Source organism: Sus scrofa, chromosome 18, assembly GCF_054392235.1.
Source record: "Sus scrofa isolate SSC_HxYL_T2T_F1_AM1 chromosome 18, Sscrofa_HxYL_maternal_Yorkshire_Landrace_v2.0, whole genome shotgun sequence".
In the NCBI taxonomy this organism is placed as follows: Eukaryota; Metazoa; Chordata; class Mammalia; order Artiodactyla; family Suidae; genus Sus; species Sus scrofa.
This window is the reverse complement of record NC_139400.1, coordinates 21,376,950-21,403,501: the sequence shown is the minus strand read 5'-3', so window position 1 is coordinate 21,403,501 and position 26,552 is coordinate 21,376,950. Positions and strand designations below refer to the sequence as shown.

At 37.0% G+C, this 26,552-nt stretch overlaps 1 protein-coding gene across 9 annotated transcripts in view; it reads left to right on the top strand.

Moving 5' to 3' along the window:
- Window positions 1-25,448, top strand: part of CHRM2 (cholinergic receptor muscarinic 2) — a 145,870-nt gene extending 120,422 nt beyond the window's left edge. For 5 of the 9 annotated variants that reach the window (XM_021078515.2, XM_085004837.1, XM_021078513.2 and 2 more), the window contains exon 3: window positions 19,823-25,448. In XM_021078515.2, coding sequence (XP_020934174.2) covers window positions 19,870-21,270 — 1,401 coding nt within the window. In that variant the 5' untranslated portion in view covers window positions 19,823-19,869 and the 3' untranslated portion in view covers window positions 21,271-25,448. 9 annotated transcript variants of the gene reach the window in all.
- Window positions 25,449-26,552: the final 1,104 nt, after the last annotated feature.

Genomic DNA, 26,552 nt, shown 5'->3' with positions numbered 1-26,552 from the left:
AGAAAACTGGAATTAATGGGAAAACATTACTGGATGAAAAGACTTAATATGAGACAGCTGTTAATTTCTCCCAAATTAATTTATAACAGTCCAATAAAAATTCCATAAGGAAAAGGAGTCGACAGAATACTCTGAAGTGTATATAAAAAAGCATGAAGATGTAGAAAACAATGAAAAATAGTACACTAGGAGTTTCCATCATGGCTCAGCAATTAACTAACCTGACTAGTATCCATGATTCAATCCCTGGCCTCACTCAGTGGATTAAGGATCCAGCGTTGCTGTGAGCTATGGTGTAGATCACAGATGGCTCAGATCCGGTGTTGCTGTGGCTGTGGTGTAAGCCAGCGGCTACAGCTCTGATTTGACCCCTAGCCTGGGAACCTCCATGTGCTGTGCATGCAGCCCTTAAAAAAAAAAAAAAAAAAGTACACTAATAAAAGAGATTTATAATTAGAGCTTTAGATATCTTATAAAATTAAAATAGGAAAAATAATGTTACTGGTAAAGGATAATGTGGATAAAATAATGGAATAGAATTGAAAGCCCAGAAGTAGATATAAATTCATGGGAATATTTTAGAAGATGGTAGAATTAGCTTTTCAAATTTGTGGAGAAAGTATAAGTTATTTAATAAATGTTCCTGGGGTGATCTTTAAACTAGTTGGGAAAATGTCAATATTACATTTTCTTATGCTTTATTCTAAAATACAGTCCATATAAACTGCAAGTATAAAATATGTGAAATAGTTAAAAGAAATTATCTTAAATATTTGCTTACGTGGAGTGGAGAAATTCTGAGAATTTAAATGATACCATAAATTTAAATATTAAAACATATAACACATGTCCAAAAATTCCCATGTAGAAAAGGGCAAATAAATAATGCCAGTGGTTGCGAGCTCCCACTGTGGCTCAGTGGATTAAGAACTTGACTAGTATCCTTGATGATGCAGGTTTAATCCCCGGTTAATGATTTGGCACTGCCACAAGCTGCAGTGTAGGTGACAGGTGCGGCTCAGATCTAGTGTTGCTGTGGTTGCCTGATGTAGGCCAGCAGCTGCAACTCTGATTCAACCCCTAGCCCAGGAACTTCTATATGCCACAGGTATGACCCTAAAAGAAAAGAAAAAAAATGCCAATAGTCAATAACATGGAAAATATAAAACTTCACAAATCAATAAAATTATAGCTAAAACAAAACTGATAAGATATTTTATCTGATTTGCAAAGTTATTTTTAGTGATAATTCTTATTTTTGTGAATAGCTGTAGGAAAATACATAATTGGCAATTGCTAGTGGGATTTTACAATCAAAAATGGCTAAGTGTAGCTCATTTCAGCCAATGATCTGACTTTTAGGAGTTTATCCTAAGAGAGCAATTAGTGGTGTGTAAAAAAAAAAAAATATGTATATGAAATTTAACTGTACCATTGTGTATTAGGGTGTACAATGAAAAGGACCTAAGTGTCACAAATAGAGGATTTAATTAAATCATAATATGACCACACAACATTAAATATCACGTACCCACTAAAATGATGCATTAGAAAATCATCTAATGTCCATGATTATCTTTATTTCAAAATGTGTTATATGCTAGTAAATGTCAGAGGTCATAAAGTAAGCCAAATCTGTCCACACACAGACCTGTCTTGCTTGCTTGTCAGTATTTTATAACATTAAGCCAAGATTTATAAATTGGAAGGATACACATAGGAATCCAGATTTCCACTGTATGTCTACAATTCTGAACATCTGACAACTTTGGGACCACATTCTCACTCAGGCTTGCCTTCTCTCCCAGGGCTCCAGCCAGGCGGCTCGCTTCTCTCACTCTTCCATTCCCCCACCTGGCCCCACTGAGACAGTGAATTGATGTGATCTAAAACTTCTAGTTATATGTGCATATAGGTCAGTGCATTCATTGCATGCCCGTGTGCATGTAGGTAGGAAGATACACAGCACACTTTCAATAGAAATGAAAGTTCATCTCCAACCATTCTCTGAGGTCCTTGACAACAAGAAACAAGTCAATATTATTCACTATTTTATCCCTTGAATTTATATTAAAAATTATTTGCTGTTTGGTCTAGTAAAGAAGATAGTAGCTTATGAGTCAGGTATGGATAACCTATTTTTTTCTTTTGGCTTACTTTTCCAATATACTAATTTAAAAATGAGAATAGAAATTTACCATAAATTCTGCTTTTTGAATGTCTAAGGGCAGAGGAAATTCTGTAAGCAGGGCAAAAATGTATCATAAATAAAGCTCTTATATTTTTGAAGTCAAAAGGAAAAACAATCCATTCTTCGTTGAAACAGTGCAGAAATCCTTGGCATTGAATTCTCTAAAATGTAAAATATAATACAAGAGCCAATTGATTCCTGTTTGATTTTGTCATTTTGTTTAGATTTCACACCTCCAATGGAAATCATCAAAATACTCTTCCTTACCCTTTGCAAAGTGTGGCATATCTCAAACACACCCTCTCCAGGGGCCTTCCTTTCCCTTCTCTCCTTTGTTGTAGGGATGTTTAGGCAGCAATTATAGTGATGCTATAAACCCAGCACCTAAGTCACTAGATGACTATTCCTAGTCTGTCCACTAAACAATTCCAGGATGAAATCATCATCACAGAGGTGTCAGTTAATTGAGGAAGCGGACAGCCAGAGAGACCTTGGTGAAACTAGATGAGAAAACACCCTTATCCCAAGGACAAACCTTTGCTCTGACATTGGAGAGAATACATAAATGAACTTGCCAAGTAAATTGCTTTGCTTCCCTAACACATGATCTCTTGCTCCACTGCTAAAACCACTTTTTAATGAGTTTGGTAGGTAAATATGGAGCTAGATTGAGAGAATTAGTTCATGCTTGTACATTTTCAATATTGAGAGTGAAATGATACAGATAGCAATTTGAATCTAATTTTCTAGCTTGCATGGATGAAAGGTCACAGAGGGAAGCTGAGATGTACCAAGATATTGGAGGTGGGAGGCATGGTGATAGTGACAAAGAAAACCAACAGACACAGAGAAGAGCCCTCTTCAGTAAATACAACAAAGCCCAACGAGTATTAATTTAAAACAGAGGAGTTTGCTCTCTGTAGCTAAATGTGGTACCGCAGTTGGGAAAATATAGATCTAAGGCTGAAGTCAGTGATGGTCATTTCTGACCTCTCATCATTGTATGGATCCCAAGTGAATAAAAGTAAAATTAAAATCCTACAATGCTTTTAAGCTGAAAGAGACTTTGGAGTTGAACCTCCTTACTGCCACAGAGGACAAACGTCAAACTCAAGGAGGTAAATGCCATCTTCTGATTGAGACTGTGGATATTTATCACAGACTCCTGTTCTTTGCATAAGTTGAACCAGCGATGCTGTTTAAAAAAAAAAGAGATCATCAGTGTGAGAAATGGAGTGGGTAAAGTGGTTATGTGTCTTCCGTCAGTTAGCTTGAACGCCTAAAGAAGACGCCCTCTTGCATAATTGAACATTCTTCTTTTGAGATGAACTAGAATCAAAAACAAAACAAAACAAACAAACAAAAAAACCCCTCCCAGGAGTTCCCATCATGGCTCAGTTGGTTAAGTACCTGACTAGTATCCATGAGGATGTGGGTTCAGTCCCTGGCCTCACTCAGTGGGTTAAGGATCCAGCATTGACATGAGCTGTGGTGTGGGTCACAGTTTGCATCTGGCGTTGCTGTGGCTGTAGCATAGGCCAGCAGCTGCAGCTCCAATTTGACCCCTAGCCTGGAACTCCCCTATGCTTCAGGTGCGGCCCTAAAAAGAAGAAGAAGAAGAAAAAAAACTACCCGCCCAGGTGGCGTCCCCAAGTTCCTAAATTGAAAAGGAAAACACACCCACACAGCCAAGGAGAAGACAATAGAAGCAGCCACTGGCCAGCTAGAGAGCAAAATAGGTGGGATTTTGTGTGAAAGTTAAGGCAGCAGGGACGTTTCCTCAGATGCCAGCATTAGACAGTATCAAGTTTTAAAATTGGAGGAAAATCCTCACTCAGATAAACTGATAATTTTGGGCTGAGGCTTATTTCACAAGGGAGGTTTGTTTAACTTAGTCATTAAACTGCCCCATTCATACCATTTTATATTTATGCCCCTCTTTTCTTTTTCACGTATCTTTTTTTTTATCATATAGCATGAAAATGGAAAGACTTTGAATTGTTATTGACAACATTATTTATTTATCATCTTTCAAAAATGTGTTGATAATTAAACAGCAGTCATACGTAATACTTGACACCTTTTTACTCTGTAAATGCATAATCTGATGGAGTTTGCGCTACAACAAGATATATAAAGAAAACACATAGCAAATACTGCCTTCCCAATGTGTACATTCCTACTTTCTGGCAACTTAGCATCAGTTTCTGGTTCATGTTTGTGAACAGTGAACAATTACTAGTAAACTTATTTATTATAAATGTGTATGGTTCAGTAATAAATGATGATTATATGAGGTTTTGACTTTGTGAAAACTGTCATCATATAAGTAGAGGAAATCTATGCAATTCATATGAGATTAAGAAACTCAAGAATACATTGTTGTGGCTGTGGCAAAGGCCGGCAGCTGCAGCTCCAATTCCATCCCTAGCCTGGGAGCTTCCATATGCCACAGGTGTGGTGCTAAAAAAGCAAAAAACAAAAAACAAAAACAAAAAAATCAAGAATATACTTTCTAAATAGTAGAAAGTAGTTAAGTGACAGTTCCATTAGACCTAATGAACAGATGACAATTGTACAAACTGTGAAATTCTCTTTTTACTTCTACTCCCAACTTAGAGCCAATTTTAAGCTTCTACTTCAGCCTGCTGATAAATATTGTGAGCTTCTATGCCCAGGATAGAGTTTGAGGTTGTCAAAGGGAAGCTCTTCAACTCCTTGTTGGAAGGCTGGGTCAAGCCAGGGCTGACACCAGATACAGACATGATTTAGGAAATGAGAAAGATCAATTTGAAATTAAAATGCAGTTGGAGATCCTGGTCAATGAGATGACTCTTGATATCAGCTAGATCAGTGTTACTGATAGTTTATTATAAAAAATATCTGACTTTAAGTCAGATAATGGCTATGGAGTCGCCATTTCTGTCTCCATACTTCTTAGATCCTCTGCCATACCTTATCTTTCTCATACTCAGTAGATAGCCTTTAGGAAGTTTCCTAAATACTCTATTCCCAGACATCTCCAAAACTAATGGAACCTACTCTCATGCTTAACCCTTTCCTTCCTGTTTGCAAGATGAACGCCAGGGCTATTCTTTCTCCATGTCGTCTGTATACCATTCTTTTCTGCTTCCTTAAGCTCTTGCCTCACCAATGGTACTGATTGCTCTTGGTTGTTTAGACCTGCAATCACCAAGGTTTTCTTCTTTTCCACATGTCATCCCTTTTGTTTTCCCCCTTTGTTTAAAAAAAAAAAAAAAAAAAGAGCAACTAAGCCAAATATTTTCAGAGACCTCCCCTAACCTATCTTTCCTTCAGATCATTTCTTTTAGACATTGCTTTACCCTTGAGTTACAAAAGAGGGGTCTGTCTGCTTTGTTTCTCTACTATCCCTCCAACTTCTGACCATGTGCAAAACTACATTTCATGATTTTTTATTGTCTCGTTTTTATATTCGAAGACTTTCCATCTCATTTCCATTTCCTGGAAAGTAATTCTTATTTTTTTAATTCATTTAACTTCTGCATATGAAAATATTGTTTGGGTTCTGTAAATCCAATGGGTCTTTCAAAGTAGTCATTTAAAGGTGGTTTGTTTGTGTAATTCGTAGTAAGAGTAAAAAGCTAGCTATAGGTCAGCTGTTTAAAGTTGGTTATGAAACCCGGAATTACATGTAAACAGAAATTAAACTTTATTTAAGAGGCTCCCAATCCTTAGTTTAAAACACAGTTTGGAAATCTGAGGATGTACTGGGCATTGTGCCAAATATAATGAAAAATCACCCCATCCCATTTCACAGTTCCTGCCTCCCACCATGCCTGTTTTTGGTATTTCTGTAGTTTGGATACTTTCTCTTCCCTCCCTTAGACATGGCTAGACCACTGTGACTTTCTACTCTGTGCACATAGTCATTTGTTATTTTAATAACAATACTAAAAAGAAAAAAGAAAAAAAACACGTAGCAAAATGGGTCAAGCTGTCACCTTTCAACTTTACAGTGGGCTTTGAAAGCAACCAAACAAGGGAAGAGCCAGAGGCAGGCTGCTCACAAGTTACATTCCTAAATGCAGACACACCACTGTGGATGTTTTATTATGAAGAACAGAGATGAAGAGTCTGCCTACGACTGAGTCTTTCCTTGGAACACTTGGACTAAATGTTCCCATCCTGCTAGCCACGCATGTACCAGCCCCGCAAAGAAATGTTGAGAAGCGTATAGACCTCACATCCAGCCTTAGGATGGGAAGTTGCCAGGGCATACTGGAGCAGGCCTGCTCAGGGGTTGGGGTGGGCCATCTGATCCCCAAAGACGGTGATTATGGGAGGTCCTGGTCCTTCATCTTGCTGTTAGAGGTCAGCCCTAGCCTAGTCATGACTTCTGGATTCTAAGAGGATGAGGTTTTGTCTGCTGTCTATAGAAAAATATTTCTAGATTAATATTTTGTAGTCACCATATATCATCAATAAAGTTTTCGGGGTTCCTGTTGTGGCTCAGCGGAAACGAATCTGGTTAAGGATCTGGCGTTGCCACAAGCTGTGGGGTAGGTTGCAGATGTGGTTCTGATCTGGTGTTGCCATAGCTGTGGCATGGACCTGCAGCTGCAGTTCTGATTAGACCCTTGGCCCAGGAACTTCCATATGCCACAGGTGCGGCTGTAAAAAGAAAAAAAAATAAGAAACTAGCACTCGGCAGAATGAATACTATTTTTATTGTTTCTGTTGTTGTTATATTCACTTTCAGTTAGCAGAACTCCTGAAATGAAAATTTAAAAACTACTTTTTAAAACAGCAGTTAGAGAATAAGGTAAATATAAGTCACAGGTTAATTTTATGCATATTCACAAATCATGTGACCCTGTTGCTCTAAGCTTTTAACTCCATACAGCTAGAAACTCACAGAGAAAGGTTTCAATCTCAGGTTTAACTCCAAAGCTTTATCTCCTGCGTCTGAAAACCCATCATGGTGATCCATGTATACAAGCTACAGAACGAAAAGCCAGACCACCCTTAAGGAGCAAGGAGGTCAGCCCTCTGCTGACACATCTCTTAAAAGGATATCTAGGTCCAGTGGATCTTTTAAGGACAGAGATACTCTTTTTTTTTTCCTTTGTTTCCAAGAGGTCATTCTCCTTTCTTTATTTAACGTACTGGCAGCTGGCACACACTTGTATATACAGTGGGTAGGGGAAGGAATCCAGAACAAATTCTCTTAGCTTCCTATTTCCTTTCATTTTCCATTGTTTCAGAATTGAGTTAATTACCTACAGAATCCTCTTCAAACATGTTCTCTTAGAGGTCCAGCTATGTATATCCCTGTCCCAGCAGAGAGCACAAACTAAAACTGCTTTGCTGATGATACAGCAAAAGCATCCTGTCTCGCTGATTTGTGCACGGGTCCCAATCCGTTTGCAATCTTATCTACCTGAAGAGTTCCCCTTTCATTTAGCTTCAGACATTGTATTTAAATGCCTTTATAATGTGAACTGCTCGCAGTTTAACTGCTTTTTTTTTTTACTAGATGGCATGGTGGGGATGCAAGCCTATCAAGCGTGTGAAGGATAATTACTCGCCAAGGTGGTATAGTTTGAGAAAGGAAGTGTCATTTTTGTCATAGCCTTCCTACTGGGCTCCGTCAACATGGAACCTGCCTCCCGGGGAACAGGAAAGGTTAAAGCCTATCATTTTAGCTCAGTTGGAATGAGAGATCTGATTTGTCCGTGTTTGGAGAGTCTGAAGGTGAGGAGTGGGGGTATTTAAGTATTTAGTTGGGCTTGAAATAGTAGTGTTGGGAAAGGAAAGGGGATGGAATTGGAGGAAGAGAGGATGGGACAGCACGTGATGACCAGCATGACACATGTAGCACACCTATGTAGCATGACTGCGCCTGTGCTTATCCTCAGCAAAGGGGTTTAATTCCAAGCAGGTAGGAGAGTTGACTGTCCTGATTTACCACATGAAGTTCTTCATTCTCTCCGGCCAACTTGCTTTATTTTAACTCTAAATTAGTGCTTCGGATACAAAAATCTTTGCTGAGTTGATGTAGCTTTTTATGTTTCCTCATCTCCATTGCCATTAGACCATTTAGTAAAGACTTTCATCTTCTCCACGCTCTCATTTTTCACATTTGAGTGGGATAACACTGTGGTCATTTCGCTCCGTTCTAGAAATAGGCTGCAATCAGCCTCTGAGGAAACAATCATTTTGTCTTTCGATTGCAAACAATAAAAATAGTTGCTGCCCATTACTTTCTCTCTACACTTCATTACTACTTTATTTTTATAGCGTCATTGAATTTGGTATGAATCATAAGTACATGAGGCCTGTGTCACTTCTGACATTGAGAAGTTAAAGGGCCCAAGATTCAGCCTTATGGAGGTGAATGTGCTCATTTGGGCTCTCTACCTGTTCTAGGGAGCACTACCAGAAGTGCTGATGGCTGTTAGGCTCACACATATGGGTGGGTTTATTTTCAGAAGTTATAACCAAAAAAATCATGCTTATAAAACACAATCCACTTACCTTTACTTCTCTTGTGTGTATTTTATGAAGAGCAACACCTGCATTAATTGGCTTTTTTATCTATATAAACAGTGTAACTTTAAGCAGAGACATGCTTGAAATAGATTCCTCAGTACAACTAAATGTCCTTTTCAACTAAGTGTCCTTTTTTCTACTTATCTGTTATAAGTGTCTTATCTAAATATTTATGTTACGTATTTTCCTTAGAGTCAGAAGAAATTCACTTCTTCCTGTACCTCTTAATCTTCCCACAACTTCTGATCACGTTTATTCTTAATTCCACTCTACTCTTTAGAGGAAACTATTAACTTACTTCTTTAACTTCTCTCTGAACCTAAACTAATTTTCATTCCTCTCTTCAAAGCTGTCCTTGATCTGCTATGCAAAGTTCCATGTTGCCTTGTGCTTGCGCTCAGCCTCAGCTCTCAGCAGAAGGCACGTGCACCATTGAAAAGGATCCCTAAAGGGATTCATTGTTTGGAATCGCTCAGCTTCTCTAGAACAACAGCTTTCCCTCTAGAATTTTCTGTCAGAGTCATAACAAGCCTCAATCCCTCTGCAAATTTGATTCACATGTTTAATTCAAGCAATGAATTAACTAATTTAGAGTTATTAAACCAGCAGCCTGTCGATTTTAGGAGAAAACAAAACAAAATACAAAAAGCCGACTATACACATTTCCAACTTCTCAAGACAGTAAGAAAGACACAGGCACCAATTCAAATACAGCTGCTTAATCACATACAACTTTCAGTAGCTCTTAGAGGATTGCTTCCATTTTCCTTTCACTCCTCTTGCTTGTGAGGACATAACAGCCTTCTCCACTGTTGCTGTCGTCTGGCCTAGCATGCACTGTTTTGTCAGCCCCATTTACTAGGCAATGTTGATCATCAATATCAGAGCCCTGTCTAAATGCTGGTACAGAAAAGAAAGGGTGCTGCAGTGCTTATTCTGATGGAATGTCATTTGAAAAAGTCGAAAGAGTGGTTTATTCCAGATTGTGCTTTGTTTATAATTGTCCAGATCACTTTTCTCTTTTGGCAGAAAGTGTACCATGTTTACAAAAATAATAAAAATAACCTGAAAGAGCCACAGACGTAGAGACAAGGACAAGGGTACTAGTTAAATCATTGTTAGGTTTCTTTCCCTCTTAGTCATGACATTTTTCTAGAGTAAGTGCTGTTTAGGTTGTGTTTTGAAGCAGGGAGAAGAGAGCTTGGCGAACATGGAGTGGAAATTTGTCCCAGCACCACTAAGAATAGTATTATGCTTGACAGGCAGCCAAACTGCAGGCATGTTTACCTCATAATAAGGGCTAGGAAATTCTTTAAGGTTTTCATGCTGGAAAAAATCATGAATTCTTTTGTATTTGTGCTAATGTGAGAATAAAATTGCTGTTTCAGCTACTTTCACTCTGATTTGATTTTACATTTTTTTTTCCTTTTTTAAAAAAGTGCAGCTTATATATAGTGACATGCACCAACCTTAAGGGTATGGCCTGATCAATGCAATGTTATAAGTAAGGCCTTTTTTTCTTTTTTCAAATATCTTATGTAATGCATACCTGATAAATTCTGCAGTACTGTGCTGCAATTTTCTAAATGAGGAAAACTCTACACGTTGCTTCCAGAATACTTTCAACACATCCTTTTAGGTATAATTAAAATCTTGGTGTAGGTAAATCAGTAGCCAAGCCTTATTCTGTGTTTCTGAACCTGCAGGTTGCCAGGCCCACCCGAGTACATTGCACTTTCCTGAGAAATATAATAGAATGCGGAATCTTCAGTACAGATTAAAAAAAAAAATGTCACACTCAAACAAATGAAAGGAAAGAAAAAAAGAGAAAGAGAGATAGAAACATTACGAAAGGTTTCTAGGAAGCTTTCTGTAATTTTTTCACCTCAATCTGACCAGCCTTTCCACATTGATTCTTAGCCTTGACACTTTTTCCTGTATTGGTCCAGACTTGGTTTAGGTAGCTGGAAATTTCATCAACAATTTGTGTGTCCCCTGGATTATACACTCTTTGTAGATAACGATGTTCATTTTGTTTGGTCACTTATTACTCCTTCACTTCCATCCTCCATAGCCCTTCAAGGCATATGAAGATCTATTCACAAAGGAATTGAACAAGATGTTTTAGAATCAAGAAAGAAACAGAGAAAGCTGTGGTTTCCCAGCAGGGCTGCCATTGTTCCCTGTGCCTTCTGTCCCCACCTTGGCTGCTCATGTAATAAGATCCAGGAGCTCATGAAAAAGCTCTCAATATGTAGACTGACTTATAAAGTGTCACTTAGATTAGCCTAAAACCTGATTAAAGAAAAAAAAACTAGAGGAAGTTCCCATTGTGGCTCAGCGGTAATGAGACCGACTAGTATCCATGAGGATGCTGGTTTGATCTCTGGCCTCATTCAGTGGGTTAAGGATTGCCCTGAGCTGCAGTGTAGGGCACAGATGTGGCTCACATCCTGCGTTGCTGTGGTTGTGGCTGTAGGCCAGCAGCTATAACTCCATTTCGACCCCTAGCCTAGAAACTTCCATATGCCACAGGTGCTGCCCTAAAAAGCAAAAATAAAAGATAAATAAAAGAAAGAAAAAAGTGGAAATTTACTCCATTTCTGCCTGATACTGAAAAAGTACCAGAAGGTGCACTGTCAGTATTTTCAGCTATCAGAGTGGCACTGTCTCCTGAGCCCCAGAACAAATCTCTTCTTTACCTTAAGTAAAATTGAAAGGTGTTCGAGATTCATAAGGGTCTTGAATTATGCCATCCACTGCATTAGCATCAAAACTCTATACATTGAAACCTTTCTTAAGAGGACTTTATTTCCCAAGACTTCCTAAAAACTCTCTCCCCAGTCCTCTTTCTTTCTTTTTCTCTCCAGCACCATTGATGGCAGGAGTGATTGATCACTGATGTAGGAACAATCTCAAGGCCTGTTAAATACCTGTATAAAAGTTTTACAGATTAGTGGGATTGTGTGAATGTGTGGAAATCTAAAACAGAATGTAAGCTATATATCTCAATTGTCATGTCTTCTGTGTCAGGGAAATTTTACAGTTAGAATTTATCAGATTATTATTTATTATATATTATATTCACTTAGAAACATATAAAATTAAAAATAAGCAAGCTTCATTTACTTTCTGATTGATGATAACACAGTTTAAAATTACCCTTTTATTCTGAAGGCAGATATAATGAGAAAGGCTCTGAAACTATATCTAGTAGTTGCTTTTTCCCAGTAGTCTTGTTTCTATTGATAGTATCTGATATTTTAATTGTATCCTTGTTTTTTTCCTGTTTTTTATAACTAGTTATTTTTGTACTGAAATCTATATATCTAGGAATAATAATTGTCAAAATGAGCTTCTTTAAGTCTCAGAACAGACTGTTATGTTTAGTCCTTATACACACAACTTAAAAAGTTAAAATAGGCCTTATTACTCTATCAGTTGAGAGAATTTCAGGCAACACTGGTGAGTCTAGTGATTTTATCCCTAGTATTTGCTCAATCATAAGGCTGCTTCTAGGAGATCAATGTGTGAAAGGGAGGGACAAAGAAAACCCAGAAAACCTTGCCATTTTTGGTAATGTGTTTAAATGGCAGCAGAAATTAGAAAATCTATAAAAACCATGTAAACTAAGATTACATTTTTAAAACAAAAGTTAAGTAAATATAAACAATCATAAATTTAAGTTTATGTGAATTCCTCTCGATTTCTTGTTCTAAAGTTCTTTTCTGCAGTGATATGTCTTCTTTCCCTTGATTCTACTTGTTGTCAATCATGGGCTCCTTTGTTTTCTGACTTTTTAAATTCTTCTAGAAAGCTTTTTTTTTTTTTTTAATAAATCAGGTGTTTCCTGGTATGACCCTAGGAATCAGATACCTAAATTTGGACCCTGACCCTAGTAATTGCCAGCACGCTGAACATTGTCATCTACAAAGCTAGAAAAGATGATTATTATTTTCAAGCTATTGTGAGAATTAAATAACATAATGTGCAGAAATTTTTAGCATTTAGGCCTTTTAGCATTTAGGCTGCTCATGTATTGATAAATTTTTTATTAGCTTATTATGTTGTGGATGTACTTCTGAAAGTGATCATTATATATCAAGCCTGCTTACTGACTTGGGAAGAATGTGAAGAAAATCCCATTTATTATATCAACTTTCCACTGTGTATCCAAATATATATTAGAAATTTTTTAAAAAATCATTTAAATTAGCATTTTTTTCTGTAGCAGTTCAAAAACATATTTATTGTCAATGTTAGAACTTCTGTGTAATTGATGTGAATAGTTTTGTAAGAGGTTAGAGATCAATCCACATGTTTTTGATGATTGCTTTTAGAAAAAACATTTTAAATTTTAAACGTCGTATATTTTCATGTGCAGAACCTCACATACTATTTATCTTGTGAACATCTCCTTTCCAAAATTGCGATATTGGCCTGAACACAGTGATCCTCTGTTGTCAAATTCAAGGACTTATCTTGAACTTGGGTTAGGTCAAAGGGATAAACTTGTGGAGCTCACACTGGCCACTGTTGGCCAGTAAACTGTTCCTCAGGCAAACAATGAATACTTGTCATAGTCTGGACTCAAATACTCTGGGTTTGAATCTCAATAGCTTAATTAATGTGATCTTTAGTTCAATATTTATAAAAAGACACATAATAATAATCACCTCATGAGTTGCTATGAAGAGTAATCATGCTCAATATGTGTTACCGTCAATATTATTATATTGATAATTTAATATTATTAATAACTTAAGAGGATTGATAATGATTTTTTCCTTTTTTTTTTTTTGCTTTCTTCTTTTTTTTTGCTTTTTAGGGCTGCATCCGAGGCATATGGACGTTCTCAGACGCGGGGTCGAATCAGAACTATAGCTGCCCGCCTATACCACAGCTCATGGCAATGCTGGATCCTTAACCCACTGAGCAGGGCAAGGGATCGAACCCACATCTTCATGGATACTAGTCAAGTTCATTTCTGCCGCACCACAATGGAAATTCACAGTAATGATAATTTAATGTTACCAGTAGCAGTACCACTACACCCCACATTTCCTTATTATTTATCTATTTCACACACCCACACACACAGTTCATTTTTCCAGTAACTGTTAAGAAAGGTGATTAATACTCATATAATAACTGTAAATATTAAGTGTATTTATTAATGCTTAATCATTTATTAACATGGTTCAGAGACACCATCTCACAATCATTATTACCACACTTCTAGAAGAAAAATAGGGTTGCTGTTATTCCTGTTTGAGAAAAAAAAAAGAGAATTAAGGTTCATAGAAGGTAAGTGACATAACCAGACTCTTACAGCTAACAATAAAAGCGGACATTAGCATCCACAGCTTTGCCGGGATAAATATTAAACCATGATACACTCCTCACTGCTACATGTAAGGACTAAAGTAGTGAAGAAACAAAGGACAGAAATTTTTTTTCTCATAGGTTTCCACAGTCCTTTCAGGACTTAGTCATAAACTGACATTGTAAAATACCAAATGGATTATTATACACTTGCCGTATTAAGATGTTGAGTCCTTTAAAGGTCGTCTTGTTTAGTCTGTTGTGATTAAGTTATATCATTGATGATGTAACAATTATTATTTAATAACATCCTATTATGCCACATCAGAGGTAAAAACTTATACAGAAATGTAAACAGCAGAGGTGGCTAGAAATTGATGAAAGGACAGAAGAGAAACAGTCCTTACATAGCTTGTGCATCACATGGGGAGAGAGGAATGCCGTCCTTCAAATACTTGCGCTTGCTTCTCAGTTTATACTAAGGCTTTTCACAAATAGCCTTAGTATAAACAAATATTATAACTCAAAGCTTAGAGGTTATGATAGCAACTAAGTATATTAACACTATATACATTTACTAATTTACTCTGTTCTACCTAGGTAAGAGTTACAAAATATCCCAAATGGAATCTGTCTTAGCTAACAACCTCTGTTGGATAAAGTATAGTTCTCAAATGAGGAGAGAAACAGAGCATGTCTAACCGAAGAGTGAGAATGTTTGTTTGAGTTCCAGATATTTATTCACTGACCTTGAAACCAATGACAATTCACTTAATCTCTTCTTACAGCCTCAGCTTACTTCTTCAGATGAAGGGGTTAATATGATCTGCTCTGTATATCTTACAGATTTGTTAATGTTAAGATTACATATGTTTAGGGTCCTAAGATTATATTCATTTTGTTATTTTTTTAAGTTGAAAATATAAAGCATGCTCATGGTAAATAAGAAGAAGGAAGAGGAGGAAGGGAGAAAGCAAACTACCAAATAAGCAATATGAAAAACATAAAGTAAGAGTCATGCAGATTTCTGTTATTGTAAAATTTTAGAAGAATAATTGTCCTTATTATAGAACAAGTTATGGCAAGAACCAAATCCCTTTCTTGCTCTTACAGTTTCTTAGTCTGTAAAATAAGAAATCAAGCTAGTTTACTTTTAAACTTAGAGAAAGTCACCCCAAATATTTTTTAAATTAAATAAATATTGCCCTATATTTTATTAACATAAATGTGAAGAATAAATTAAGGTGCCAAAAAGGACATTGGGAAAATTAAGTATTTGGTATTTTTCAATCAAATTATTAAAATGAATATTTTGAAACAGATAAACATATAACTGTATTCCAAAATAGTCATGAATTTATCTAATGAATAGACAGAAGCAAGCTTATAAGCAAGTCAGAATTCTGATCCACTGATATATTAGTTAATAAGGAATCATTTGAATAACAATTGGAGTAGTGAAATTATTTAGTTCAAATAAATTACAGTGATAAACAGTTGTATGAATAATGACCAAAGCAGTGCTGTTGAAACATTTCTACTGATTAGGTAAACAGGAGTTGAATTAATTGTTGATCTTGTATTGATTCAACAAACGTTTGTTGAGCACCAATTATATTTGAGGCAGTAAGCTGGAGAGTAGAGCTACAAAAACTAAGAAGTCAAAATGTATTGTTTTGCTAGTGGAAAAGGAAATATACATAGACCACGTAACGCCAATGTCCCATGCGTCAAAGGGGATCTACAGAAATGGAAACCTGAAAGGCTACTTAACTATGTGGCCTCTCCAGGAATCAGAGAAGAAGAAATTAAAACAAAAAGCTGCAATCTTCTCTGTGAAATTGTCAAATATTAAGTAGTTGCATAATAACAATTGTTGAAATGTTATTGAGAAACAGGACTAATCTGGTCAGAGCAGGATCTGCTGTAGCTATCCAAGAGAATAGCATGGCTGTAGTCAAAAGAAGTGTTATACCCCTGCCTTGGTCCAGTGGTCTCACACTTGGTCTTACATGGTATGGAAATTTGTAACTCAAGTACATGACACATATGAGAATTTTGATTTCAGCACTATTTCAAGCAGTTTGAGGCAACCAGAATACCCATCAATAGAGAAATGTATAAGAAAAGATGTTATGATTTGCTCATTGTGGGATTAGAAGAAATTTATTTGAAATAGCTGGAGTAACATAAAAACACGGTATTGAGTGAAAAAAATAAAATGAAACAAAACATCTAGAACATGGTATCATTTGGTAAATTAAGATCATGAGGGAAAAAATGTGTGTTTTCCAGAGTTGCATATCTAGCCAGAGAAGTAGTAGAAGCAACTTGAGGAAGTTCTAAAGGAGATAAGGGGTAATGGGATGTGAGAATTAGAAAGGAAAAGAGGGAAACTATTGATAAAGTAAAAATAAAAGAAGGACCTCGCAGAGACTGGTGAGCATGTTGAGTATGATCTGAGGAGTATGATTAACTTGGTTTTCCACTTGACATTCAAATAACACTAAACAAACAAGCAAATAACAGGATAACAAAATAAAATGATATAAGGTGTGTTATGGAAGCAGAGATGGGGGAAAAAAAAACTAGGCCAAGAGCTCTCTAAAGGGTTTCATAGAATTGATGATGCCTGAAGGCTGAATAGGGGGCAGACAGATGAAAAATGAGAGGGAATGTTGGGGAGGTTCTTTTAAGGTAGGAGACAACGATGGAAAATAGCATGAAGTCATAACTGACAATGTTGTGTTTGGAAAACTGCATGTCATTGCCTTTAATGTGGGATATTAGGCAAGTTCTGAGATGCTTCTATACAGATGCAAGGGGGCAAGATTATAAATATCACCAAGAGCCTAATTATGTCAAGGATACAAGTAAGTAGGACCTAGCATAAGGAAAGGGGAGTGGAAAATGGGAACAAAGTATAAAGATATTTAAGAGGTAGTGTTGACAGGCCATTGTTGCATGAAGTATAGGAGAGGCAGGACGCCAAGCGATGGATCCAGCTGTTAACTTGATGATAATAGGATTTACACAGATGGGTAAAACAGGATATGGAGAATTGGGGACGAAAATACGCTAAATTCCATTCCATCAAAACTGCTTGCCTGCTGAAACTCTTCAAACTTTTCCACGACGTACGGACTAAATTCAAATTCCTTACGTCTTCCTTAAGAAATTTTGTATGATGAAACTTCTATCAATGAATTATTGTAATGTTTCTAGGTGGGGTTTTTTTGTTGGTTTTGTTTTGCTGTCTGAATGAATATCCTTGAGTAGACGTCTTTGCACATTTTTATAACTATAGCTGAAATATAATTTCCTATATGTAGTATTGTGAGACAAGTATTTTTAAGTTTTTATAAATGTGTATATATTTTTATGGATATAGATGTTTCCCTTCAAAAAAATTACCCGCATAGTCCAGTCAATAATGTACAATAATTTTAACAACTGTGGATGGAAAAATGGTTCCCATTGTTTGTGTTTGCATTTTATCAGTCTAGGTTACAGTTGTCTTTGGGTGACTTAGATTGTCTTAAGGTACCTTAGAATGGCAACTTAGGGTTAGGATATAAGGTCATGGAATGACTAAACCACCTCCTATATATAAACTAATGACAACCTGTTTGCATTTTTAAATTGTAAGGTTGAATGTCTTTTCACAGGATTAAAAGTTAACATTTAGCTTGCCTTTGATCTACTAGTATACCAATACTAGTTAGTCTTGTGTGTGTGTGTTTGTGTGTGTGTGTGTGTGTGTGTGTGTGTGTGTGTATGTGTGTGTGTGTTCTGTCATTTTTAGGGCCAAACCCGAGGCATAACCGAGGAGGTTCCCAGGTTAGGGGTCCAATCAGAGCTGTAGCTGCCAGCCTGTGCCACAGCCACAGCAATGTGGGATCCAAGCCGCGTCTGCAACGTACACCACAGCTCATGGCAATGCAGGATCCTTAACCCACTGAGTGAGGCCAGGGATCGAACCTCCAACCTCATAGTTCCTAGTCATATTCGTTTCCACTGCACCATGATGAGAACTCCCACTAGTTAGGCTTTAATACTTGTTTTAGATTGTTAGTCTTTTTGTCTTTCCTTACTTCATTTCAAAACTTTTTATATTAAAGAAATTACGTAACTTTTTTCATGTGTTTTACAAATATTATTCCCCAATTTTTATCTTTACTTTGTTTCTGCAAAACTTTCAAATAATTATGTAATACTTGCATTTATTTTTTTATGGCTTCTGAGTTTTGGGTCTTGTTTATTAAGGCCAAACTCCTCCTAAGTTACTGTTTTCTTAAAAATTCTTGAAGGTAACTTGCTTTCTAAGCAGAATAATCCATTTGGTATAAATGCTGCTTGTACTATGAAGGTGCTTAGCAAATCATTTTCTACATGAATTTCAAGGGAAAACCACTGCCCCATCTGTATTTCTTTGTAATTAGTGGGACTTGAATGAATAGAGATTTTCTGAATTTCAAAATGCCAAAAAATAGCTTCTCAATGATGCACACTTTCTGATACACACAACTCTCATTCATTCTATCAACTTGGGCTACTTTTTCCTTCAAATGCTGCTTCCCCAGAAATATGTTGTATCTCATTTGACGAACTCATGGCTTTCTTTCCTATGTCCCAAATGAAAGATCACTTAATTGTCACCAGATTTCAGTGATGTTATCTAAAAATGGGGAACACGCTGAACAGGTTCAGCAGCAGAAAATACACTCAGGTTTAATAGTTGCTTCTTTACCAACCCATGGCTTCCATGAGAGCGTTAGCTTGTCACAGGCAGGAGACCTTGTCTTAATCATCACAGAATAGCCAGAGGACATCACAAAGCCTAATCCAGAGTTGCTTAATAGGTATATGAGGACAAAGTGAATGAGTGAATGATTGAACGAACTAAAGTTCATAGTCTTATCTTTATCTTTGACTTGTATGTGAATATCTTTATCATGCTGGGCTTCAGCTCCCTGTTCTCCCAAACAAATAAAAATTCCAGCTTTACTGCACCAAAGATTTACCTGGAGGAACAGTCAGATAATAGACTTGGTAGTGATTTTTTAAAATTCAGGAAATTGATATAATCAGATCAATGTGCATGTCATAAATAACTTTTGCAGAATATGGACTATTGCTAACTACATAGAATATGCCAACTATGTGACACTAACCACAGTTGTAAAATGTGGATCAGAAAAAATAAGTCTTATTGGGGGAATGCATTGGTTAATAATATATCACTATTATCTCATCTTTATTATCATTACCAGTATTATTAAGAAAAAGATTTAGAGCAACCAGGTAGAAAGGTTCCACTGACTGTAAAAGTCACACACTCAATATTATGTGTTTTATGCTTTTTCCCATAATTTTATCCTCCTGATTATTAATTTTTATGTCTATACCAGAAACCTCTTGGTACTTCAGAAAGTTCATGTATAATTTTTGCTTATTTAGTTCAGTTCATCCATATTATGCTCAGTTTAGTTGATTAATGATAGGTAGACAAATAGATATTCAGTTCTAAATATGACACATTCAGAATGTCATCAGATTTCAAATACATTGCTGTCCTGAAAGGATCTTTTGAATGTTCCATTTAAATCTTTGCTTTTTATGTGAGGAATTGGAACAGGTAGACACAATGAACTTCTAGGGGGAAGAAGGAAGATTTGGGGGAAAAAATGTGGTTTAGAAGAAAGAAACCCAATATATTTTAAAGCAATGCTTATATTATATATTTGTTAATTTTATTTTATTTCCCTGCAGGTTTAAATGTGTATTTGGCTACTTGGCTACTGAGTAGAGAACACAAAATGAATAACTCCACCAACTCCTCTAACAGTGGCCTGGCTCTGACCAGTCCTTATAAGACATTTGAAGTGGTTTTTATTGTCCTTGTCGCCGGATCCCTCAGTTTGGTGACCATTATTGGGAACATCCTGGTCATGGTCTCCATCAAAGTCAACCGACACCTCCAGACAGTCAACAATTACTTTTTGTTCAGCTTGGCCTGTGCTGACCTCATCATTGGTGTTTTCTCCATGAACCTGTACACTCTTTACACTGTGATTGGCTACTGGCCTTTGGGCCCCGTGGTGTGTGACCTTTGGCTAGCTCTGGACTACGTGGTCAGTAATGCCTCAGTAATGAATCTGCTCATCATCAGCTTTGACAGGTACTTCTGTGTCACGAAGCCGCTCACCTACCCCGTCAAGCGGACCACAAAAATGGCAGGTATGATGATTGCTGCTGCGTGGGTCCTCTCCTTCATCCTCTGGGCTCCGGCCATTCTCTTCTGGCAGTTCATTGTAGGGGTGAGAACTGTGGAGGATGGTGAATGCTATATACAGTTTTTTTCCAACGCTGCTGTCACCTTTGGCACTGCCATTGCAGCCTTCTATTTGCCTGTGATCATCATGACTGTATTATACTGGCACATATCCCGAGCCAGTAAGAGCAGGATTAAGAAGGACAAGAAGGAGCCTGTGGCCAACCAAGAACCAGTTTCTCCAAGTTTGGTACAAGGAAGAATAGTGAAGCCGAACAACAATAATATGCCTGGCAGTGATGAAGCCCTGGAGCACAACAAAATCCAGAATGGCAAAGCTCCCAGGGATGCTGTGACTGAGAACTGTGTCCAGGGAGAGGAGAAAGAAAGCTCCAACGATTCCACCTCAGTCAGTGCTGTTGCCTCTAATATGAGAGATGATGAAATAACCCAGGATGAAAACACAGTTTCCACTTCCCTGGGCCATTCCAAAGATGAGAACTCAAAGCAAACATGCATCAAAATTGTCACCAAGACCCAAAAAAGTGACTCATGCACCCCAGCTAATACCACTGTGGAGCTTGTTGGTTCTTCAGGTCAGAATGGAGATGAAAAACAGAACATTGTCGCTCGCAAGATTGTGAAGATGACCAAGCAGCCTGCAAAAAAGAAGCCGCCTCCTTCCCGGGAAAAGAAAGTGACCAGGACGATCTTGGCTATTCTGTTGGCTTTCATCATCACTTGGGCCCCGTACAACGTCATGGTGCTCATTAATACCTTCTGTGCACCCTGCATCCCCAACACAGTGTGGACAATTGGTTATTGGCTCTGTTACATCAACAGCACTATCAACCCTGCCTGCTATGCACTTTGTAATGCCACCTTCAAGAAGACCTTTAAACACCTTCTTATGTGTCATTATAAGAACATAGGCGCTACAAGGTAAAACATCTTTGTAAAGAAGGAAGGTAGTCAAGAGGAGCTTGAGGAACAGAAAAAGAATGAAAGAGCTCCTAGTTTTAAAATCTCTGCCATTGCACTTTATAGTCTTATTAATGGAATGTGCAATTAAGGAGCCCTACAGTGACACTTACTGTGCCTCTGCTCCAATTTGAGAAACTTGCACCTTATAAACCCTGCCAGTTTAGGAGCAATGAGACCATAAAAGAGACGTGTTGGAATTGTGGATTTAAGGAACGATCTGTAGTTTCTCATACTCTCTTGAAGAAGGGCTTCTGAATATATAATTTTATCTCTGCACACAAAAATAATAACCTCTTTTCTTTTTTGTTCACATTTTTGTTACCATGTGTCCATATGAGGATGAAATGCCACAATTACAACCTAACCTCGAGACTTAAACATAAAGAAAGCCGTTATACAATGAAGAAGTGAAGAAAGAAGATCAAAAAAGGGTGTAGAAGTGGACTCGAGTGTTAATATATATTATAATTTTATTACGGTTTGTGGGGAATTGCAACCTAATAAATGTTTATCTTTCTTTGCCATACCCTTTTCCCACCATCAAAAGAGAGCAAAGCAAACAAACAAAACCAAAAATCTTAACTGTATCACATCATTATTTTTCTCATTATGGCATTGGTTTTTGTATATTGTGTAAGGGCAAAATCTGCAGGACTTCTGCTAAATACAACCAGAGACAGCCATGCAAAAGGGTGTTTTACTCCTGCGCACTGTGTATTTTGCCTTCTTTGGAGGTATGCAGCCCTGTGAGGATTTAGTTCACATATGATCCTTCATGGGAAATATTTTCACCAATCCAGTTTTCTACTAAACTAGCCTATTATTTGAATATAATAGTCTACCTAATATAGAAACATGCTTGAAAAACCAAAGTCGTTTTTAAATTGAGGTTTCATCAAATTAAATAATGGTCATTCTTGTTGGAGAAAGTTTACTGAAGCCAGATGAATTCTGAGATAAGAAAATAGAAGGTGGAAAGGGCATCATGTTTCCACCTGAATCTGCCTGACCCATGTATAAAATGTTAACTTGTAAAACATGAACTCCTGGTCTTTGTCAGCAGGAAGAAGATGTTGCTTTATTCATCTGGAATCTTAAATAGGATTAAACATAGTCATGTGGCACCAATGACTTTTGGGCCAGTCCCAAGAGAATGCTTACTAAAGGATGATATCCAGTTTAGAGTCCAATGAGATTTATAACCATTCTGTAACCTGTGGAGGAAAAAAAGGAGAGTAATTCAAAAAACTTTCCTGAAACCACATGTTTTGTGTTCCTCAAACTGTCAATTCTCCCTAAAATTTTTTAACTCCAAAATTCTGTCAATGAGAAGTATAGTAATCTTGATGGCAGAAGTGTCATGGATATCAAACAGGCCGAGTGAGCTCAGCAGAATATGAAAGAAGGTAGGTAAAAGAAGGTAGTGGCACTTCCCACTGTTCCTTTAGTTATAGACCTTAGCAAATCATAACAGGAATGATTACCCAGTGGTGGCTTTACATAGACTCTTGTCTATATAGAGACTTTTTATTGGCCAATAAATATATGATTATATTGATTCATATTTAGTTATTTTTACTCCTTGACTTTTTTTCTTACTGTATTTGCTATAGTCTTCCAATAAGTTTTTAAAACACGGCCCAATCAGTAGCAATCAAATTTATTAAAACCTTTTTGAAGTTCATATGTTGCATTTTAGATGTATGGGCTTTAGGATATCTTGACCATTAATATCCATGTGAGGTGCATGATGAACTTGTCAGTATTAGGCTTTAGTGCTTTAATTAGAGTTCTTTTATGTGACTTGCCTCTCAGATGGCATCTCAAAAATTTTGAGAGCTGAAACAAAAAGCACAAGGTAAATAACAATAAAAAAGACAATTAGCAAGAAGCAAATCACCAACATTTGTAAATAACACATCCTTTGTAAAAATAACCTCTCGTTTCAATAACTTCGGTCATTCCCCCCAACCAAATCTTTATAAACATATAGCATCAGTTCATACAGATTTCTTTATTCTAAAATTTGCAGTTGCTTTCACATAAACTTTTATATTTCAAATTCTTATGTATTTTTGTGTTGTTTCTGCAAGTCAGAGTATCAGTTGAGCAAAAGGGACATCAAGCCAAGTGGGCTGTTTGGTTTCCTGTAAACACAATTGACTGGCTAAATATTTCACTTATTAACTTGTACTATTATGATGTAGATTCAGCTATAGTTGGGATGAATGCTTCGGATTCAAGGATTCAGGATTCTGGATTGGGGTCCTTTTTTTTGTCTTCTCTAACAATCCAACTCCCGGTGAATCAGACGGCTCTTACTCATTCCATCTTTTCCTCTCTTCCTTCTATTCTTGATCTTCACCATATCCACCACAACCTTCCTGAAAGAGAAACCATCAAAAATTAAAGGAATTGAATATAGACTGACACATCATAGAAGTTGTCAACTGGAATCAGAAAAATGGGAAGAATATTGAAATTAGTAGATGATTGGAAAGATATGGAGACTGCATCCAAAAGCTTGCATTAACTATTGCTGGATTTATTTGTTTTTGTGGGTCCCAACCAGGGATGATTTTGCCTCCTAAGGGACATTTAACAATGTGTGGAGATATTTTTAGGTGTCACAACTTGAGGGTGGGTTACTGAAATCTAGTGAATAGAGTCCAGGAATGCTGCTAAACGGCTTACGATGCATAAGATAGGCCCACAGCTAAGAATTTTTTGGTTCAGGGGTTCCCGTCGTGGTGCATTGGAAACGAATCAGATTAGGAATCATGAGTTGTGGGTTCGATCCCTGGCCTCGCTCAGTGGGTTAAGGATCTGGCATTGCGGTGTATTGTGGTGTAGATCACAGACTTGGCTCAGATCTGGCATTGCTGTGGCTCTGGCACAGACCAGCCGGTACAGCTCCGATTAGACTCCTAGCCTGGAAACCTCCATATTGCCAGTGGGTGCAGCCCTAAAAAAGACAAAAAAAGAAAATTTTGGTTCAAAATGTCAGCAGTGCCAAAGTTGAGAAACCCTGGTCCCTTTTAAGGGATTCTAGAGCTTGCTTTGTGTAAGTGGGAAAATAATCTTGTATCATTATTAGAATGTTAATGCAAATTACTCACCTATTTGAAAAAGATAATACTGACCAGTTGTGTATACAGACACACTGGCCATCCACTGAGTCTGGTTTGTTTGTAATTCACAGGTTGGGAACCCAGGACACATCTACATATCCAAAATCTCCAGACCATGCACACTGCACATTGTTTCCAATTTCTTAACGTCCAGTTATAATTGCTACGGAGTCCAGTCAATTGAAATCAAAATAGTTGGCCAGTAAGGTGGTTGCAGTTGATATGGTCACTTTCTATTGGAGCTGCTATTATTCCTCTCAAAAGCATTAAGCGCCTCTTTCAGAAACAGATGATTCATCTCCTTTGTCTTCACTGGAAAGGTGAACATCTGTCAAGAATTGCTTCTTTCCTTAAAGCAATAATGTAAATATCTTAGAGTGGTCTTATAAGAAAAAGAGCTTAAGAAGGTGAAAAAGCCAGTTCATTTCTTGAAAAAAGAAGTGACTACCCTTCTACCAGTCCATCATTAATTTAATGCCAGCTCCTAAGTAGTAGGACAAAGTCCTCAGTACAGTAAGTCACACAAGATAAGCTTTCTGGTTTGAATGTCAAAGCTGGAGGTTCCACATACCCCTGCTCCTTGTCCATTCACTGCTTTTTTTGATCCTGAAGATCTGATATCAGGGGAGATGGAAGTTTAAAATGATGGCACCATATACTTAGAAATCAACTTTTATTTTCTCCTACTTCGTTCACTGGTAGTTGCCTTTCCCCCTGTTTGATAGTATACCTTTCAACAACCACAGCACTGGTGTTGCAAATAGACTAGGGAAGCACCCAAAGCTGGATGAATTGTGCAAAGTGTATTATCAGCATGTATATACAATACCATGCCTCTTAAATATGCTTCTCTTAAAAGGGTGCACGCTACAGCATGAACTGTGTGCATATTTAATGTATCTTCCTGGAATATGCTGTATGCTTAATATACATATTCTATAAATAAAGTAATAAAATGTACAATAGAAATACATATTTCTGTATGCAAATAAATATATTATACACAAAATCTGAGTATGTAATATGGTATATGTTGCTTCAGAGTAACAAAAGTAGATTTTATATATCCAATTTTAAAAGAAAATAGTATTTGCTTTTGAAGGAAGACTTTACAAAACAGCCAAGACCCTACCCATATAAATATTACACTGTTTCATAATCTTTGAAAACATAGCACTGATTTTAAATATCTCTTGGAGGAATATATTAATAAATCTTTGCTGGTGTCACCCCACATGACAATAATGCTTTTGGCCTCTGTGCTCCTGAGAGGCCTCTAACTAGAATCTTCCTGGCTGTTTCTGTTCCAACAGCTGTGTTGATCTCACGTCTGATTGCCTGATGAGATTGCAGCCAATTCATTGACATCCAGCTTTGCTCTCCTCTAAATTAACTGATTTTTGTGAAATAAAAAATAATCATACTGAAAGGATGACCTTCAGGATGGTTTGCACTTTGAAAAGCACGGAAAATTATACAAGCACTGTATATGGCAAGCCACCCTTTTCAGTCTGGGGCCAATACAGCGTCCCATACATTAAATGCCAAAAACTTTTAGTGTAGTGTGATTGTGCAGATTTCTCCAAGAAATTACAAAATAGATGATTTTTTTCTGCATGCCCTTCATTTTCTCACAGGAATTTTCATTTGCTCCTTGTTGCCCACTTAACTACCCATCTTCCCCAGAATATTTTCTTTCATTCATTAGCACAAGTCCTTACTTAGCAAACACTGTTAAGATATTAGCTGACATTTGGGCATGCAGTCCCAAGAGATGCTTGCATTTTAACAGAAAAAGAATAAACACTAAACCTTAAAGATTCCATTAGTCTTTAGATACCAGAGCATGAAATGGGAGAGATGCTTTTCAGTGAACTCTAGTTTTCTTTGAATTGTGTGACATTCTTGGATGTCTACCCACTTCCCAAATTTTATCTTTTACACCATATCCATTCTTGTGAGTGCCCCCTATTCCTTATGTGGACCAAAATCATTTCTAGAAAAAAAAGAAAGTTACATTTTCTCTCAGTTCTCATTAGTTTATTATTGTTCCAGTGAAAAGTTCTCATTTCGTCTTTTAGTATATGAAGTGAATACTGTATTGATGAATTAT